Source organism: Bactrocera tryoni, chromosome 2 (assembly GCF_016617805.1).
Source record: "Bactrocera tryoni isolate S06 chromosome 2, CSIRO_BtryS06_freeze2, whole genome shotgun sequence".
In the NCBI taxonomy this organism is placed as follows: domain Eukaryota; kingdom Metazoa; phylum Arthropoda; class Insecta; order Diptera; family Tephritidae; genus Bactrocera; species Bactrocera tryoni.
In genome coordinates, this window is record NC_052500.1 from 13,163,367 (window position 1) to 13,175,618 (window position 12,252).

At 41.1% G+C, this 12,252-nt stretch overlaps 2 protein-coding genes across 2 annotated transcripts; one reads left to right on the forward strand and one right to left on the reverse strand.

Moving 5' to 3' along the window:
• The first annotated feature begins 34 nt into the window (after nucleotides 1-34).
• LOC120768627 lies at nucleotides 35-8,115 on the forward strand. Its single transcript, XM_040095393.1, has 9 exons — nucleotides 35-183; nucleotides 253-570; nucleotides 639-904; nucleotides 1,949-2,081; nucleotides 2,158-2,653; nucleotides 2,709-3,092; nucleotides 3,160-3,633; nucleotides 4,440-4,693; nucleotides 4,801-8,115. The coding sequence occupies exons 1-9, from the start codon at nucleotides 133-135 to the stop codon at nucleotides 8,074-8,076; spliced, it is 5,652 nt and encodes a 1,883-aa protein (XP_039951327.1). The 5' UTR covers nucleotides 35-132; the 3' UTR covers nucleotides 8,077-8,115.
• A 1,632-nt stretch (nucleotides 8,116-9,747) lies between these two features.
• Nucleotides 9,748-11,293, reverse strand: LOC120769638 (uricase-like). The gene is made up of 3 exons (XM_040096743.1): nucleotides 10,920-11,293; nucleotides 10,462-10,770; nucleotides 9,748-10,332 (listed from the first exon to the last, which is right to left on the reverse strand). Exons 1-3 carry the CDS (start codon nucleotides 11,134-11,136, stop codon nucleotides 9,848-9,850), a joined length of 1,011 nt encoding a protein of 336 aa, XP_039952677.1. The 5' UTR covers nucleotides 11,137-11,293; the 3' UTR covers nucleotides 9,748-9,847.
• Between the last annotated feature and the right edge of the window lie 959 nt (nucleotides 11,294-12,252).

The following is a 12,252-nucleotide window of genomic DNA, read 5'->3' on the forward strand; positions in this document are numbered from 1 at the left end:
CGTATTTGTTGTACAATCCGTTAGCTCTTGCAAATTTACACACGTCTTACACTTAATGATATACTATGAAAAGAAAAATCATAAAAAGATAATTGTAGATTGCAGACATATGTTGCTCTGATAAAATTGCTAATGGAAATGCATATTTACTTTTATTTCCAATTAATTATCTCCTTACAAGTGGTAAGTAAATGTGTGACAGATTATTACAAGCACTCCAAAAAATATATATATATCCTCTTTCATTTGAAGTGCTTAAGCCAAGTACGACCTGATGCCGCTAATGCAGTGCCCTTTGCACCCGCCACACCACCGATACCATCGAAATGCGCGCCCAAATCCCCCACAAGTGTGCCGAAAAATGCATTGCAATTTCGTTTACCTTTCATGGATATGAATATACAAAATGAGCATAACTTGCATATTATGCATGAAATTTCGAGGGAACAAATTTTTGTCCTGCATGGCAACGAGTTATATGTATTGATCGTAAGCGGAGTGGAAAAGCGTTTATCCTTGGCTGGGGTGTTAGCTGGTGGTGTGCGGCATCATGAACCCATAGCAGCGGAGGTAAGAGTGAAAACTATTTACGCATGTGTCTAGACAATTAATTGCATAAAACTAAATTTATTTTAAAGGTGATTGCTTGGCGCAATTATTTGCTGCTTGTTGTGGCTTTGGAAGAATATTTGGAGATTTATCAATTGAATGCCGTCGTATTGGCGCAAAATGCTGAGGCGGCAAAATTATTCCAAGTTAACAAAGAGACTATAACGAGTTTCGAACCAATACAACAGCTAACCATAAATGGTAGATTTCGTAAACTTTTCCTCTTCAGTGCTGACGAGGGACAAATCATGCTTTTAACGGCCGTGAATTATACAAAACTACAATCAAAATTACGGTACGTATGGCTGCTAATCTCTCCGTTACCGCTTCCTAAAAAAATATTGGGATAAGCAAGTCTTCCAAATTTTTTTTAGAGGCGTGCTTTCCCATTTTCCCGATTAAACGAAAGTTGTGAGCTCTTGTAAACAAAGGTAGATCTTTGCAACATCCAAAAGAACTCTTCAAAGTGTTAAATCTTCAATGGGTTTGTCCGGAAAGTAATAGGACTGATTTTTTTCCGCCGCAACTGTACTAAATAGAGGGCATTCCTAGTGTTTCTGTGAGTGGTGCAAGCCGAAAATGCAGCGTTCGTTTGAGCAGAGGTACGCGATTAAATTCTATGTGAAATCCGGTAAATCAGCGACAGAGACATTTGATATGATCAAGCAGGCTTACCCAGATGTTGCTTTAGTAAAAAGTGGTGTGCTTCGGTGGCGCCAGACCTTTTTGGAGGGCTAGGAAGAGGTTCAGAAGAATTAGCAAATCCAAAGTGAAAACGATGCTCATTGTCTTTTTTGACATCAAAGGGATCGTCCACCATGAATTTGTTCCTCCTGAACAAACCGACAACGCCAAGTTTTACGTAGAAGTCTTCAAGAGACTCAAACGAAGAGTCAGTCGGGTTCGACAAGATATTGCAGCCGGTTGGAAGTGGCACCAGGACAACGCCCCGGCTCAAACCACCTTTATTGTGAACAGCTGCATAGCCAAGGCCGTCATCCCAACGCTTCCATAGCTGCTCTACAGCCCAGACTTGACCCCCGGACTTTTTTTTTGTTTTCTTGCCTGAAAAGGCGGATGAAAGGCAAGCATTTTGCGACGACTGAGGGGATCCAAGCAGCATGCACCTCGGTTCTGAAGGCTATTCCGTAGAATGCCTTCCGTGATGCCTTCAATTAACTCAGTCCTATTACTTTCCGGACAAACCCCGTTGCTTATATGATTCTCTGAAAAAAATGTTGGTTGCTTTGACGGAACAGGTCTCTTTCAACTGCTCAGTGTCCATCTACTAGCTTAACATCACTTCAATGTATATTAATTATGATTGTTTTGTCTGCAGTACATATGAATGGTCGAATACGTTCTTTGAGTTAGTGGAGGATCTTACAATACCAGCTATACACGTGTTGAAAGTAATTGGCACGACACCGAAATTTTTGCTTAGTGGTCGTCTTATAAAACATCAGGGCCGGGTATTTATTATAAAACTAAATTTTTACTAAACACAATAAATTATAATAAATAATTACTAAACAATTGCTTCCTTAGACTATAGTCGTTGTTTACGAAGTTAGCACAACAGATTTGCATTTACGCAATCGTCAGACACTCACGATACCCTCGACCACCATACATGCTTACACTTTTCATGGGCGAAATTATCTGATAGGGTGTGCGGCACAACAGCAGAAATGCAATAGTTTTTGGATGAAGCGTGATGAGACACAATTCTCTCCCTATCGACAATTCAATGCTAAAGAATTGACCTTCGAACGCTTCGGTGCGGGAAAGCATTTTTTGGTTGGTACAAACCAGAGAGCCGTTAATGTTTATCCGAATGCGCGTATGGACTGCTATGCGAGCTACACGGCAAAAGAAAGCGATGTCAGTGAAATAATAACCCATGTGAGTTCGCAGAATGAATCGTTTGTATTGCTCAGTTACCGGCGCCCGTTTAACACCTTGTTGCGCATTTTCGAAGTTGACGCGGCGGATGGCCAGAGGTTGGGTGCGCCATTGTCAATGAATGAAACTTTGCTCGAAGGTCAGTTTACTTAGTTTGCCTATTTGTTTTTATTTTAACTAAATACAAATTTCAGATTTAAATATACTACAACAACACCGGCACGAGTTCGAAGGCACCGTGCAACGTCTTCGCAGTTTGTTGTTGCAACGTAAAGCCGCTATGGACACCTTTCGCAAAGCTGCTCTTATTCTACGTCCTAAAATTAAGACATTGAAAGCGCCTCATCCGGTTCGGCTACAAGCGGGCAATATAGGCATTGTTAAAATTGTGGCTGAGTCACTACAGAGTCCACTGCAATTATTGAAGCGCGTGGAGGAATTACGTGCGCCCCAACGTAGTGCGCGCTTCATGCGCGCAGCACATCAAAAACCTGGTTTTGTATTAGATATCCCGCCTGTGGCACGGATTCGTCGCCTGCATGTCGGTAATCTTTTGTACAATGGCTCACTTCTACCCGGTAGGTTACAATCAATGCAACAACAAGTTTTGAAAATCTTATACATTATAACTTGTTTCTCAAACAGGTTTCCACTTGGATAATACGTCAAGTACACGCCAACCTATACTCTCCATACGTACTGCAATACGCACTAAAGTGCTGAGCACATCGCAATTACTGACACGGCAATCGTTTCAAACTCGACGTGAAAATTCTGAATTATCACGCCTTGCACCTCTCAAGGTGGGCGATCTAAGCGTGGAGCGCATTAATAATGTTTCAGTAAATGAATTTTTCAACTCGTTGTTTTTACGAAATCGCGATCGCAAACTGAAAGGTGTTCTCAAACTGCAAGGTGAAGCGAAAGTGGACTCATTATGGACACCAATACTAAATGATTTAGTGGTAGCCCATCTTTTCAACCTAAAGGAGCCACAGGTAGTAAGCTCGAAAATAATGATAGACACAATAAATGCGAGGGAAATGCACGCGGATTTGGTAAATGGCTTAAATTTTACCGAAGATATAGCGTTTAGTGGCCGAGATGATTTAATTGAAGGTAACCCATATTCGTGTTATTAGACTTCAATTCATACCTATAAATTAACTAACGCTTTATATGTATATTACGTACCCCATTTAAATATATTTGTCTAATGAGTACAGGGTTTGTCGGAAAGTAATAGGACTGAATCGATTTAAAAAAATGTATTCAAAAATAGGCTCCTTCTGCGTAGATACAGTGCTGCGAGAACGATTTCCAAGTTAGATTTTTTGTAACCATCTTCGAGCACGCCTTGCGCATGTTTAAGTGCTCCGTCACAATGTCATGAACCCCAGATTTTGATAAATTTAACTTCTGGGCATTTAAACGAATACTAGTCGACGGTCTGAGTTTAAAACTTTGCGCACACGAGTCACATTGTCGGTGTTTGTCGAAGTCGCAGGGCTTCCAGCACGGTTTTCATCAGCGACCTCTTCCCGGTCCTCCATAAAAGCCTGGTGCCACCGAAACACACCACTTATTGCTAAAGCAGCATTTGGGTAAGCCACTTTGATCATATCAAACGTCTCTGTCGCAGATTTACCGAGTTCCACACATAATTCAATCGCGTACCTCACACCACAGAAACACGTTGCGCTCGGAGACAACTGACCAGCCGCTCGTTCGTTAGCTAGGAACCCTCTCTACCGAATCCAGTCGGTGCGCGCACGCTTCGAAGTATAGTCGCGGGAGAAGAAAATCAGTCCTATTACTTTCTGGACACATTTTGAATATGCTAGAGTAGTTTCTTCTGAAGTAGTAGTATTATAAAGAATACTTAATGATTAGTAATATAAAATTTTTAATTTTAATCCCTTAAGGTCCTGTTGAAATTAAACACATGAGCATAGCCGGTGATCTAATAGTTGATTATCAACCGAAAGTGGAGCGTGGCAGCGATGATACGGACTTACAGTTTCAACAATTCTACACAGGCAAAGTAATCATTAACGGCACTTTAACGGTGGATAATTTAAAACTTGATAAAAGCATGTCAACGGAGGTTTTTGTGAGTGGTCAAGCTTTTGCAGAGTCGACACTGAGAGAGACGTACTTGCTACAAAATACACCACAGGTATTGAGATTTTAATTATATACTATATACTCAAAATTGATATTCTGTATAAACTAAGCTAAATTTTCACTATAATTCCGCATTTGCTTCTTTCTTTTACTGCATAGGATATAAGTACAGCTGTACATTTTGGTAATGCTAAAGTAACCATACCTAAATTTACAAGCAAATTTTTAAATGACCACCCCACCACACAACATTTACTCGCCAGTGGTCACCAAATGTTAGAGGCGCCACTTTTACTCATATTTATGCAAGCCAAAGTAGATGGTGACGTTATCTGTAAGACATACAAGTCAAATTTACTGGAATTATCCGAGGATGTCGTGCGTCGTGGCGACTCAGCAATTTTAACTGGTTTCAAGATATTCGAGGCACCACTTACCGTAGAACACATAACGGCAGAGAAGTTAAAAAATGTGTCCACAAATGACTTAGTTTTGAAGTCGCAACTGAAGAATGAATACCATTTCTTTGGTAACAAATCTTTCGATAGATTGGCGGTTACCAAAGACACATTTGTGGAACAGCATTTAAATTACACCTATTTGAATGGCATAAATTTGAACGCACCATTAAAACGTGATCACTTTTTCAAGCATCTGTATCTGCCATATCAACTACAAGCAACTAACATCGTTCTACATAAGATCAATGGTATCTCCTTCGATAAGATCTTCGACAGGTTGTCCGTGGAGAATGAGAAACTTGTGCTGCATAAGGACTTATTAGTCAAGGGCAATGTGGAATTCCTCGAAAACTTGCAAGTGGATACCATAAATGACATAAAATGGACGGACTACATAGCGGATTTAGTGCGCAATAATGAGAATGCGGTAATAAATGGTTCCACAATATTTACGCAAGGACTAACTGTGAAAAAGACACTAAAAATGTCTCTAATAAATAGCATTGATATGAGTGATGTCTTCAGCAATGTGCTCTTAAAGTCCAAACCTCAGCAAATAACCGGCAACTATACTTTTGGCAATTTGCGCTTAACAAATCTGGACGTCAAGACGATAAATGATGTATCTACAAAGACTTTTATCGATACGCGCACCGAAGAGGTTAGCTTGGCAGGTGATCTAATCTTACCAAAACTCACTGTACAAGGCGATGTGAATGGCAAATTCGAAAGCTCGTTTCGTTACGCTTCTCTCAATGAGCGGCTGCAGCAGCTGCCCCAGAGACGTTGGCGCAAGCTGGTTGTGCACGGTAATGCATATTGGAATGAGTCTGTTGCCAGCAGCACGAAGCAATACGAGATGTTGCAATACCTTTATAGACATGCGGTGCGACGCAGCGGCGATCAAGTGATTTCGGGCACGGTCTATATGACACAGCCGATAATAAGTAGAATGCGTACGCGCACGACATTTCCTAAAGATGTGGATCTAAACTACATAGCCCGTGATTGCCTTTTAAAGAATACTACGACACCGCAGACCATAACCAGCGGCAAGTTGTTTCATAAACCGTTGCGTTTACAGCGCGCTTTGGTGAACGGTCCATTGCGTGTTACTACATTGAATACGATCGATGTGCAACGTTTTCATGCGTCCCTATATCGCATTTCTAGTGATATGCCGATCGAAGGTCCTTTGTATTTCAAGATACCACCCATCGTCGGACAGCTGCTAGTGCAGGGTCTGGTTAATGGCATGCCTACCGCGCAAATATATACCACCTCGAATGGTTTGGTGCCACCAGTAAAGTTGTATAGCTTAGTGGTTGATGAGGAACTAGAAATTGGTGATGTGAACGATTTGAGTCTTGATTATTTGCTGTCGAAACGCATAAGGCTGAACGGCGAACCACAGGATGTAGAAGGCTTCTTGGTATTTGAAAACCTGATTTTAAATAATGAAACTCTGCTGCAGTCAATAAACGGCATACCGATCGATGATATGGTGTTCAAGGAAAGTGGTCATGTACAAGTGATTGATGGACAAAAGGTGATTGAAGGCAATCTTATTTTCAATGGACCTGCGCATGTTTTAAAATTAAATGGTGAACGTTTGATAGACATGTATAAACAGAGCATTTTCACAGCGGCTAACTATCATTTCGATAATCTCACCATTGACCAAGGCACATTTGTAAAGGGTTTGGTGCTCGTTGGCAACATGCCGATGAAGTCTAAGTTTAGAGTCATGCATACTGGTGAGACTAGTGAAAAACTTGAAGATACGCTACAAGTGGAGGCCGATCCAGAAGACTTCATTGAGCTGGAAGATGATGCCGCCTTTCGCGAAGAATTAACCGATGTCGTGAACGAGTTATCCGCACTGCTTAGCAGACAGAATGCAAGTTTGAGCCATCACAATAATGTCAGCCAGCAACATTTGCTTTATCTGGATTTCGATTTCAGCACGGAAGTGCTCAAGCATTATGCTAACGAAAGCGTGGATGAGACCTTCCTCACTGATCTGCAACACATATCTATGTGCGAACATCGACTGCTACAGGTGCAGTTCGCTGCAGAGAGCCGTCGTCTGTTCGTCACCAATGTGACCACCAGCTATTTGACAGCGCGCACCGACACCATATGGGTGAAGGCACAAAACTATTGTGGCGATCGCTATAAGAAGGTGAAAAGCAAAGTAACGGTGACTGGTCGTAAAGTTGCGAAAGTTTTTGGCATGAAAAAGTTCATAGAGAGCGTAGAATTATTTGTGAGCGACAAGCAGCACACGTTCCTGCTGCTGCATGCCGTCGATGAGACACGTAATCGTAATGAGGTGCGCGTTTTGCGCATCAACGATGAGCGCGACGATATCGCAGATTGGCAAACGATACCGTTTGGTATGGGCAAGTCCATGCGTCTGTTTAAGTTCAAAAATTTTACAGCATTACTTAGCAATGCGGTGGTGAACAATCAGCAGGTAGTAACCATTTATCATTTCAACCCTGAAATGGAACACTTCAAGCTCGCACAAGTCATTGACGGTCCATATGATGTGTTGGAGATGGTAGCGGTGCAACCACAACGCTATCAATTGCTTCTAAGTTGCCACAAATGCCATAACGTCAACGTTTACGAATTGACTCGCGAAAGTGTGAGCTCGTATAAGCTACTGCAAATCATAAAATTGCCAATGCGCATAGATAAGTTGCATACATTCACCATGGGCGATGGTGAATTGTTCCTTTTGACTTTGGGTGAGCAGCAACAAGATTTCTATCATTTGCACAGATATGCTTTCATAGAGGGTTGGGTGCACAGCACTTTCGGTTATTTCCGGAATATACAACTGGCTGTGCCCCTGAGTGGCATGTTGTCATCTTCAAGCGGCAATGATTTGTTGCTATTGTTGTGCGATGGTGATGAGAGCGGTAGATGCAACGCAGTGCGTGCATTTACACAACAATCGTTATAATTTATTAATTCGCTTTTTCTTTTTTTGTTTGTAAATATATATGTATGTATATGTTGAGCTAATATTTTTGAATGTTTAAAAATAAAATAAGATTTACGAGAAAATAAAAAAAATATTTATGTAACCATGGAAGCGGAAATATACATAAACCATGTCATTAAAAAAATTCAGCCAAAAGTTTTATTTTTTAAAAGTCACATACTAAGGTGTTAGAAAAGTAAATGTGAAGTTCTACTCTCGAAGCTTGAGGGAAATTAGTCCATACTATTTCATACAATGTGCGGCCGGAAGCAGTCGTTACTGTTCTTAATGCCTCTATTAACCTTTCTGAGTTCCCCCGCACTATTTCACTCCGCCGCGATAGATTTTTCACAGAAAACCACGGAAAGTTCTTTGCGAAAGAACTGTCGACCACGCAAAATGAACATCAAGTATAAGTAGTATATTATGTATCTCTGCGAAAGAGTTGTCGTGGCCGAGTGGAATAGTGCAGGTGAACTACGAAAGGTCGATAGAGGCGCTCCGCAAGGTGGAGTTCTGTCTTCTTTACCCTGGATCTCAGTGGTAAATGACCGATTAAATGAACTCGAGGGACGCGGCGGTCGGGTAATAGCTTATGCTGCCAATCAAAATAAAACTGAACTGATTTTATTCACTATGGCGTATAAAATCTTAAATCCACTCCTACCCTCATTGGCGAGCTCTGTACTTCACTCTGTCGAATAGGTGAAGTACAAGGGCCTCATCCTCGATAGAAAGCTACCTTGAGGTGAGGGTGAGGAAAGCATTGCTTATGTTGTTGTAATGGAGATACTGGGAAGCGGTGTGGTCTCACACCAAAAGTTGTCGTTAGGCTTTACGAAGCCATAGCCAGTACTTTTGTTAATTTGTTTGGTACCCGGCGCTCGGTGAAGCCACACTCGCTAAATAGTTAGTCTGCATTCAACAAGCGGTATCAGTGGTACACTATCTACAACTCTAACGATGGTACTTAATGCCATTTTACATATAGCACGGAGGGACATAGAATGCAAATGCATTGCCACAAAGGTTGCTATTAGACACCGGGAAACTGGGCACAAGAAGGTTCCCAGAGAGGAACATTCTGAAATCCTCTCTCAGTTCGACTGCTATCTAACTAACTTGATAACTTGTACCACTGCACGAGGGAATCTACTCCACCAAAATACCTCCCATAGTTATGCGGTTGGGGCAGAGTCGCTGGAGAAGACGCGTAGTGAGCTATGCGGTTGGGGCAGAGTCGTTGGAGTAGATACGCAGTGAGCTTTTTCGTGAACGGATCGAAGATCAAAGGAAAGGTAGGAGGGGAAGACATAAAAGGAAGCTATCAATCAACTCTTGTTTCCGACTATCAAAACACTGTAGTATTTTTCAAGCAGAAGCAGCAGCCATCATAGTAGTACAGATGCACTTCTCCGAAACGCAGCTTCCACCCCTGTAGCAGAGTCGCTTTGAGCTCGCTGACTGAGAACTCTTAGCTAGAATGAGTAACTTTCAGTCACGGTCAAAATTCAAGCGGTATAAGGTCTACATAAGAAGAAGAGATGGTGAAATGAGCTGTCACCATCGAATAAACCAAGTTTCTTTTAAGAGTTTCGTTCAAATACGTGGTCCTGAGAAGGGTTTAGCTTCTTATAAAAAAACGACAGCTAAATCTATGTACGTATATTTATTTTGAAAAAAAAAACTGTAAGCTTATAATAATGCTAGAGAAAAGTACTAAAAAACTTAAAAATTTTTTTAATGACTTTCACAAATGACTTTTTAGATCCTTTCTTGCTAACTGCGCATAAATGGTGCCATGTGGCTTATCGGTTGGAATAAAGACTTCATTATTCTCACCAGGCACAACACTTTGGAATGGTTTCGTATCGAAATTAAAGTAGTGCTTGTTCGGCAGAGTCATCGAAATGACCGACACTTGCGGTATAACATCAAGTACCTCCTTTTCAGAGAGATATAGCGTATTTTGTACTGACACCGAAGATACGCCAACATTTGGATCGCCAGCGAAATTTCTAATGATGATATTCTTCACTTTATTCCAAGTTTGGCAGAACTTCACATCATCGATATTGGAATATTCCCAACTGCAATCGACTACGGTGCTGAAAAGGCGATCATATTGATCAGGTAACGTGCGAAACTCGTCATTTACGAAATTGACAAACGACGACTGAGTAGTCTTCAGTACGCGTAGACCTTTAATGCCGCTGATGACAGTCTGTTTGGGATCTGCATGTAGGAGAACGCAAGAGTTAGAAAAAGAGAGTGAAAAATAGAATCTAATAGGAATAAGTAATGTGCGGTGCAATTTCAAAAATTAGACTAAAAATCAAAAGTATTATACTTATTGGCACTTACCCGTGCGCCTCAGCACGACATCACAGTAGCGCTGCGCTATCGGTGTAAAAATGAAGGCGTGATTGTGACGATGACGATTGTTGATCGATGTGTAATTGTCATCACAAATGCCGCTGTCCTCTTGTGCGATGCGCTCCCAAGGATACTCCTCGACATGTACGTGTGCCTCGGCAACATGTGAGTACTTATTGAGAAAGTGATTGGCCAGCAGCAATGCAAACTTTTCTGGATTTTCAATACCGTATTTCTTAGCTAGCAAGTAAACGGTGTTCTTCTGCGAATCGGTGGCCACAATATCTGAGTTATCACCTGATTGAAATGGAAAGCATACACATAATTGGATTATATAGAATTCACGGGCACATTATTGAGGTTTTAGTAGCGGACTAGTTGGTATGCTAAGCAACACTGAGTTTCTTTCTTATGTGTCACATGCTTGAGGGTGTTTCCGTGCTTACCGTGATAGTAATCCTTTTGACTGTATAACTTCAAATGTGTGCCCACTTCGAATTCTTTTATCGAGTGCACTGGCCCATTCCTCTTAACATGCAAGACTTTAACACTATCCTTGCCATAGCCATAATCGGAGATCGTATACTGGTGTGGTGTGTTCGACGTCGCTGCCGGTTGTACTTCGGGCGTTGTGATGTGACTTTGCATTGGTCTCGCAAACATTTTTGCTGTTGATCCTTACTTGTGTGGTTAACAAAATTGGACACGTGGTGCTTATAATCCGCGCAATTTATCGCAACTGCGTTTGCGACGATATTTTTGGAATAACAGTTATACGCTGATGGAATCAGTTTGATAGAGTTGTCAGACTCTGACTGCGTACATGTTGCATTTGTGCTAATTTATATAAGTTTATTGAAGATGTATACATACTTACATACGCAGAAGATAGACGGGCGACTTTAAACGAATGAATCTTGTTTATATATCTACTTCCAGTCCAGTGATAAGCAGGCATGATTAACTTAGTGATATGGAAGTGAAGATAAAAACTTATACCACGAATACTATGAGACATAGCAACAATGTATACTATATGGCAGGTGTAAATAATAGCGAAAATAATAAGGAAAAAATGCAAAATATTGCAAGTAATTTAATCCATAAGTCCGAGACGATTTGACAATTAAGTGCAGTGAACGGGCATAATAGCAGGCGAATGTCATATAGGTTGCTCTTTGCGTCCTGTTAGAACAATGCCATCACAAAGGACACAATAGCAGCTCATCAGCCGACTGTGTGTGTGTGCAACAATAATAATAGTCCCGCACAATGGTAGGCAAATTGATTGAGCACAGTTTGAGCCTTTAAATGGCTGTCGCAAAACCGTTAGCGTCGCTGTTGTTGCTGTGAATCCTCTGGCAACCTACAAAGTTCAAGTTCGCACGTAATCAAATGTGTACGTGTGTTCCAGTTGTGTCTACCTACAGTTAAATACATGCCCATCTTTCTCCTTGCGATATCAGTGTCACCGTCTGTCATTGTTGCTGATTTGTTTACAGTTTGTAGCTTATCTGCATGTAGAAGCATATATCCCTATGTACTAGCAACTATGTGTGTGTTTTGTTTTCTTAAGTGCAAATGTAAATAGTAGCGATGCCTCTTATTAGTACTTGACTTTCTATAATTATTATTTTCGATGTTGAAAGCACTTGTCGCGCATTAAGCTTTCACACTTTTTCACGTACGCACACTCATACATATATACATATATATATAAATTCATAGACATAACCGCATATATTCATAAATATTTACTGAAGTGTGGACTGCCTCGCT

Coding starts and splice junctions, on each gene's coding strand:
- LOC120768627 (XM_040095393.1), top strand. CDS start 133: ATGGAAATGCATATTTACTTTTATTTCCAATTAATTATCTCCTTACAA. Junction 905..1,948: donor AAACTACAATCAAAATTACG/GTACGTATGGCT, acceptor TTTTGTCTGCAG/TACATATGAATGGTCGAATA. Junction 4,694..4,800: donor TGCTACAAAATACACCACAG/GTATTGAGATTT, acceptor TTTACTGCATAG/GATATAAGTACAGCTGTACA.
- LOC120769638 (XM_040096743.1), bottom strand. CDS start 11,136: ATGTTTGCGAGACCAATGCAAAGTCACATCACAACGCCCGAAGTACAA. Junction 10,771..10,919: donor TCAAAAGGATTACTATCACG/GTAAGCACGGAA, acceptor CATTTCAATCAG/GTGATAACTCAGATATTGTG. Junction 10,333..10,461: donor TGTCGTGCTGAGGCGCACGG/GTAAGTGCCAAT, acceptor TCCTACATGCAG/ATCCCAAACAGACTGTCATC.